The 7,964-nt window shown below is 31.9% G+C and overlaps 2 protein-coding genes across 2 annotated transcripts; one reads left to right on the plus strand and one right to left on the minus strand.

Moving 5' to 3' along the window:
• The first annotated feature begins 3,110 nt into the window (after positions 1-3,110).
• LOC143076968 (mytilin-1-like) lies at positions 3,111-3,861 on the plus strand. The gene has a single exon (XM_076252864.1). The coding sequence runs from the start codon at positions 3,136-3,138 to the stop codon at positions 3,859-3,861; it is 726 nt and encodes a 241-aa protein (XP_076108979.1). The 5' UTR covers positions 3,111-3,135.
• A 3,119-nt stretch (positions 3,862-6,980) lies between these two features.
• Positions 6,981-7,727, minus strand: LOC143076970 (mytilin-1-like). Its single transcript, XM_076252865.1, has one exon. The coding sequence runs from the start codon at positions 7,725-7,727 to the stop codon at positions 6,981-6,983; it is 747 nt and encodes a 248-aa protein (XP_076108980.1).
• Positions 7,728-7,964: the final 237 nt, after the last annotated feature.

Genomic DNA, 7,964 nt, shown 5'->3' on the forward strand with positions numbered 1-7,964 from the left:
TTATCCTGGATTTCCGACTTAACATGACGTAAAATTGAGAATGGAAATGAGGAATGTGTCAAAGAGACAACAACCCGACTAAAGAGTCGAAAACAGCCGAAAGCCACCAATGGGTCTTCAGCACATAGAGAAAATCCCTCACCCGGAGACGTGCTTAAGTTTGCCTCTAAACAAAAATATGTACTAGTTCAGTTACCTTGGACATCAAGCTTAATCCGAAAATTATAAATAAACATAGTAAAATTTAGGCAATTAATAAGTTTGCTATAACAATTTTGTCAACGATTAAATCTATCTGAAACAAGTGTACAACAATTAGCAATTTCTGATTTATTACTAAACAAAATCGTAAATCATCGATGTTGAACGTGATTAAACTGTTACATTAACACGATTTTATTTTGACTGTTCAAACAACAGAAAAGTTCCCGATTGTGAAATAGATAACGACTTGTTATTTTTCAACCCAGATGTGAAACTTCAAAGAGTGAAGGTGTGATAGACGGATGCTAAAAATCAACATGTAAATTATATGGACGAGTAATAAAAAGGTGTTACATGTATGAAGTTATTCTGTAAACTGTTATCAATTAGCGAGATTCCGATCAAAGCTTTGTATTTGCAATCTTCGAAGAACGCAAAAAAAAAAAAATGCAAAAATAAAGAGTGATATTATAAATGTCAAAGTTCAAAAAGTTTATTTTAACATATTTCTATTTCCAAGCCAATGGGCACTTACTCACATTTAACATAAAAACACATATGTTTTAAATATTTCTTAACAATATATTGTTTTTAATATTTGGTCTTTATTCTACTTTTCAAGACATTTCCAATATTTGCATATATAATTATATATATATTTAAATATTCAAGGCAGTTTTATTTCTTTTTCAATAACTTTTAGAATGATTCCCTTCTCTTATTTCTAGTTAATTTTCTGTATTTTATAAACGTCTTTTTTATGTGCGTTAGATATATTTTCTAATTAAATCAACCGTTTAATTTTGTTGAGTCATTTAGGTAAACAGAAAACACAATATAATAAATGATTATTTTCTTCTTGCTACATTATGTAAGTATAATATTTGTGAGCGTAATTCGTCCTGAACATTCATGATATATCTGCCACTGGACTTCAAGAAACGAACAACCAATCATTACTAGCTAGTGTTTGCACTTGAATAAAAAATAAAAACAAATACACTGTACATGCATATGATAGCGGACTATGCGTGCACTTACAGATAAATTGACTGACTTTGGAAGTACTAGGTTATTTTGAAAAAGGTTAAATATACGGATCATACGCTAATGTAAAAGACGGGAAATGATTACACTAAAGTCATCGAATAAAATGTTTTCCCTCCGTGAAACGAAATAAGAATATTTTTTATCTATTTTTTGGAAAAACTTAATGGGCGTTAGTTTTAAAATAATTTACAAACACGAATAGGGTCGTTCATTTCTTTAATAAAGAAAACTATGCAAATGACGTGGATAACGAAAAAGATTGACACACACACATGTTTTGAAAGCATAATATAATATATTCTATTTATTTTAACCAGGGATAGCGACTGCCACTAAATTATGTTTCTGAGATACTCCTTAAATTTTCACGTCTTTTACGATGTACATCTCACTAACTTATATGAAAATAAGTAGAAAAAAATGACAACTTTAATAATAAATATGAATAATAAAATAAAGAATGTTTCCATCCTATTTTTTTAAGAAGAGAAGGTATTTTGATCTTTAAATTGATCTTGTTTGCCTTTCATAATTTAATTTTTATTTTTATTTTACTATTTATCTATTCATTTCAGAGCTATCATTTTTATTTTAAATGCAATAACGAAGTAATGTAATGAATTCTATTCATAAATAAACAATGAGTAGTACACTATATCGATTAACTTTGGTATATTTATTCGTTTCATTTGGAAATTTGAAAACTAGCATAATCGCCAAAAAACCAATCAGGTGAAATAGTATCGTTTCTGAACGAAACAATGTTTGTTTACACGGAATATATTGATCGTTTCGTTCGTTTCGTTCACACACGACTTTGAGCGGAAGAACACGAGTTGACTTTAATAAACGAAATGAGTGGAGATACACGATTCTGACTGATTTAACTCGTTCGTTCTCATTTCATTCCATTCGCGTGTTCGTTCCGTGTTCGTTCCGTGTAAGAGGGAACGTTTAATGGTTTAGTAGCTGTAGCCTCTGATTTCCAGGGCTAATAGCTTATCTTGAACTTCCCCTTTTCATATATGGTCTGCCACCTCAAACATATTCGGCGATCATCATATAACATTTTCAAAGACACATATGCATTTTTATCAGTTAATTTTAGTTCATAGATCTACATGTATCACAAATTGCATTTCATATAATAGTACATATATCATATCACAAATTGCATTTCATATAATAGTACATATATCATATTACAAAATGCATTTCATATAATAGTACATATATCATATCTGTTAATAAATGCTGTGGCCATTTCCTGCCAATAACAATCTTGTTATTTTTTATGAGCATCTAAGATAATTGTTTTAGTTGCTTTTTACAATGTTTAGTACCGTCTGGTTTGCAGTTGTTATCAAATACTCGTAGTCCTTTTCAATGTATGTTGGTGGTTGTTTTTTGTAGCAATTCAGTGTTTATGTTGTTCCGTTGTTTTCCTGTTACAGTTGATGTGTTTCCTTCGGTTTTGGTTTCTGAACCGGATTTGTTTTTGTTTAATCGATTTATGACTGTTGAACAGCCGTATACTACTGTTGCCTTTATTTTCTTCTAATGAAAAACTTGTAGAAAACAATTTTATATTGATATAATTGAAAGTAGATAGAAACAAGAGTTTACAACAGAAATAAACCATGTAAGATATTTTGTAAAGCTTATTTCCATATCAGGATTGACAATCCTACCTGATATTCACCAAATAATTATTCTAATGCTTATTGCAAATTACAATTCGTTTTGGATACCTATAAATGTCCGACTACCGTTTTCAAAATTCCGTACAAATAAGATTACATTGTATTAACCATTTTTCTGATTCACCAGCAACTAAACAAAAACGCAAAAATAATTATACACAGATTTATAACTTAAGAGATGATTGCCGTATATTGTTGGTTAGTCATTGTATTGGGGACCTCTGGAACAGCATTGGTAAACGACAATGATTCAAACAAGCTTCAAAATGCAAAAACTATTATTGCTATTGCAGACAAATTAATTGAATTTCACGATCATACTACTGAATGTGTAGGGGAAATGATGTGTTTACTTGCTGCATTACCAGAATCTAAATGGAATCAAAGGTTGAACAACCCTTTAGGTCTACTAACCAAAATTGCAACTGACAACGGACAAGACGATGACAGCTTGTTATATGCAGAAGCCAGGAAATTATTAGCTGACTATCCGAATATTGGACATGTTTTAAATGGAGCTACAAATGGACACTCCGCGAAAGATAGTGATGTCTGTGAATCAATGTACTCCAAATGCCCATATGAGCCAAGAGACTTGCTGGAAACTGTCAACGATTTGGGGGATATTACCACACTATTGTCCAAGAATATGTTTGGGAAAGTCATCGCAGATGCAATTGAACTTAACAACACACAGGTTGGAACAAATGATAGACAAAAGAGATCGTGTGACAACAAAGCACTGAAAGACAGTTGCTCTACACTTGCAGTTACGTGTGGTTTATCGTCTGCAGGATGTGCGATTTGTGGCCTTTTTACATTTGGATTATGTCTATTTGGCTGTGCTGAACCAACCGTTGGTGTGTGTGAATCAGCCTTTGCTGGTTGCACTGCATGTACGTAATAGAGAAACATTAGTGAGTCACCGAGATGAATGAAAAATATTATCTACGTATTCGTGATGTTCCTTGTCTGTGCAATTTTAACTCTACATTAAAGATCAGAATGCATGTTCAATTTTTAGTATTATTCGATGAATAAAACAAGTATTAAAAGTAAATTAGCATTGTGATGATTACATTTTCTACTTAAACGCTTTATAATCTATGATAATTATCTGACGCCAGAACTTATTAAATGTTAGCTTGAAGGATTTATTTTATTGTCGTGTTTTTGGTTGAAACGACTATCTGAATAATATACTCCTTTGTTCATTACAAGAAAAGTTACATGAATGCCTTTAGTTTTGCAGTACGAACGTGGTATTGTTGCTAGGTGATAAATCATGAAACCAAAAATAAATTAATCCAAAAAAAAAAAATAAGACACTGTAAATGAAAAGTAAAAAGATACAAAGGGCAAACTCGGCAATTAAAGTAAATTAAATAAGACAACATCTTTGCGAAAATATAAGAGAGAGACAAATACCAACAAGAACCAAACACTGTAATCTAAAAATGTAGATAATAATAATCAGATTAAAACCGGGGTTGAACTCAGGTGATCCGGAAAGGTAGGCAGTTCTTGCTTCTTTAGATACTAACATTTTATTGTTCATGGTCAAATCAGGTAAAAATTATATATCAGAAAGAGAAATGGGGTAAAAGTATAACAAAGATAGTAGCTCTAGTATCATTTGTGAACGGACACTTTTAATGATCACGCCGCTCCCATGGCGACAATAATTATGATGAATGGCAGCAACATAGCCTTGAAGAAAGCAAACAATTCTACTTTTTTTTACACTCAAATTGATTTTTTACTGCACATACTGCTGTTTGACAACAAAACTTGGTGTACAGCATTTCATAAAGTATCCCTTCAAAAATTTACCACTTAATATCAAGAGGGAATATTCAGCAAAATTAACTATAACTAACATTAAGATAGATATATCAACACATAAAAGGTAGAATAATGAAAATTTTGTTCTTGCGATAAACATTTGTTTCGCAATATGGCGTTTAGATATTTGATATATGATATCGAACAGTTTATGCACTTTTGAAATTTACCCTGCGTAACCGAATGCTTTTCTTTGTAGGAGTTATCTCCCCAAACACTGTTTTCCTTGTGTCCACAACTCCTTCGCAACCGTAAAAAATTACAACAAATTTATTTTATAAAATTGCTCGTATATCCTTCGCATGATTTGTCCAATTTCGACCGAAGCAATATGAACGCTCCATATGAGAGTTATTTCCCTTTTTGTATTTGAAATTTTGAAATGTATTTTAAACTGGAACACCATAAGTGATAGAGACCTAGGATCTTTTGATTTGAGGTCCTTGGTCCAAAAAAATGAAAATTAGGTCAAGGTCAAAGGTCAAGGTCATATTCTAATTTTTGAATTTGTCTTATTTTCACTCATTTTCATTAACCTTATAAGATATCGACAAATTATTTTGTATAAATTGTTAGTTGCGACATGTGGTAACTGAATAATTTTAGTTGAAAGGGTGCGTAAACAATGAATGGGAGTTTTAGCCCCTATCATATCTTAAATTATGTTTAAAGTGATATAACTTATTAACCATACATATTAGAGACTAGGGTCTTTTGATTTGAAATCCTCAGTTTGTGACCTTGAAATTGAGGTCAAGGTCATAGGTTAATTTGACGTTCTAGATTTTGACCTTTCCTTTAAATTCATATCTATACATCATAAAGCCATATGAACTGACATTTAAGACTGATTTTTTATATTTTAATATCAAAATAGATATTAACTGGTGGAAAGACCTTTAATTGTCTTTAATTTTTGCTTATGTTTATTGTCTATAGACCATTGTGTGTGTCTTTGTTGATTCTGTTATTTGTTTTATAGTGATAAAATTATATATTACAATGTTGACAGCTGTGCCCCAATTTTTGACGTTTTTACCTATTATGTCTGTTTAGTTTGCTTATACATTGTTGTTAATATAATGTAATTCAATTTGACTGCCATATAAGTGAGAGTAATAGCTAGCTACAAAACTAGGTTTAATCCACCATTTTTCTACATAAAGGAATTGCCCGGTACAAAGTCAGAAATATGACAGTTGTTTTCCGTTAGTAAGATACGTTTGAGCTTTTGGTATTGTCATTTTATTAAAGACTTTCCGTTTTGAATTACACTAAGAGTTCGGTATATTTTGTTATTCTACTTTTTGTGTGTTCAGATATTGATCTTAATGCTACTTATAGTTGATTTTACTGATATTCCCCTTTGATATTTTTTGGTAAATTTAACAGAGGTACTTGATGGAATGCTGTATATAAAGTTGTGTTGTTAAACAGCAATATGTGCAATAAAGATTCAATTTGAGTGTAAACAGTATTATTGTTTGCATTGCTTTCTTTAAGGCTACCCAGCTGCCATTCATCATAATTATTGTCGCCATGAAGAGCTGCTTGATCATTACGGAGTGTCCGTTCACAGATGATACAGAGCCTACTCCCTTTTTTATACTGTTATCTCGTTTTTCTCCTTGGAATAAGACTTGTTACCTGATTTGATCGTGAATATCATAAGAAGCAAGAACTGCCTGACTTTCCGTATCACCTGAGTTCAACCCCGGATTTAATGGGATTCTCAATGTCTACATTGTTAGTTTTGCAGGGTTTGTTTCTTGTTTGTTTTTCTTTTATATTTTACTTATAAAGTATGCCGTCGGGATCTTTTTACTTTTCATTTGTAATGTGTTATTTTTTTATGATTCATTTTAAAACATGTATGTACCTTTTCTTGCCACGAACAAAGGAGTATATTCTGAGAATATATTATTCAGACAGTTGTTCCAAACAAAAAAGACAACAATACACTGTACAGATGCTTAAAGTTTACATTTAATTTGCATCAGATATTTATCATAGACTATAAAGCGTTTAAGTATAACATGTCATCATTAGAATAGTTTGTTTTATTGACCGAATTATGCTAAAAACAAAGAACATGCTTTCTGATCTTTAATATAGCGTTCAAATCAAGCAGATCAGAAACATCTCGATGACTTACTGATGATTCACATGTTGTTGCATTTATCTACATACACCTCTAGCAACAGTACAACCAGCAACGGCTGCTCCACACGTCCCAACTGCAGCTTCACCACAGAGCGCTGCACATGCTCCAAATGTAAAAAAGGTACAAATTGCACATCCTGCAGTCACTACTCCACAAGTAGCTCCAAGAGCAGTGCAACTATCCTTTACTGCTTCGTGGTCACATGATCTTTTTTCTCTATTATTTGTTTGAGGCTTTCCAACTTGTGTGCTGTTAAATTCCATTGCATCTGCGATGACTTTCCCAAACACATTCTTAGACAATAGTGTGGTAACATCTCCCAAATCGTTGACAGTGTCCAGCAATTCCTTTGGCTCATATGGACATTTAGAGTACATAGATTCACATTCATCACTATCTTTTACGGAGTATCCCTTTTTAGCTGCATTTAAAACATGTTCAATATTCGGATATTCAGCTAATAATTGCTTGGCTTCTGCATATAACGAACTGTAACGATCTTGTCCGTTGTCAGTTGCAATTTTTGTAAGGACACCTAACGGGTTGCTCAACATTTGATTGCGTTTAGAGTGTGGTACTGCAGCAAAAATACACATCAATACCCCTACACATTCAGTGTGTTGGTCGTAAAAGTCAATTACTTTGTCAGCTATAGCAATCACAGCTTTAACATTTTGAAGCTTGTTCGAATCATTGGCATGTACCATTCCTGTTCCAGAGGTCCCCAATACAATGAAACACCAAAAATATATCGAAATCATCCTTCTATTAATTCTGCAATTGAAATAGTCAAATTAAGTTTTCAGTACTAGTAGTTTGAATTTATCTTGTTATAGACAAATTTTATTTTCCTTTCAAGTCTATGTTAATTGTGCATATTGATTTTTGCGTTTTTATTTATTTTACTGATGAATCTAACTGTTAACAAAATTTTGAATTTTTGAAATACTAATGCTTTTCAACCTCAGGCATAGATTACCTTAGATGCATTTGGCAAA

The sequence above is a fragment of the Mytilus galloprovincialis genome, chromosome 5 (genome assembly GCF_965363235.1).
Source record: "Mytilus galloprovincialis chromosome 5, xbMytGall1.hap1.1, whole genome shotgun sequence".
Classification (NCBI taxonomy): Eukaryota; Metazoa; Mollusca; class Bivalvia; order Mytilida; family Mytilidae; genus Mytilus; species Mytilus galloprovincialis.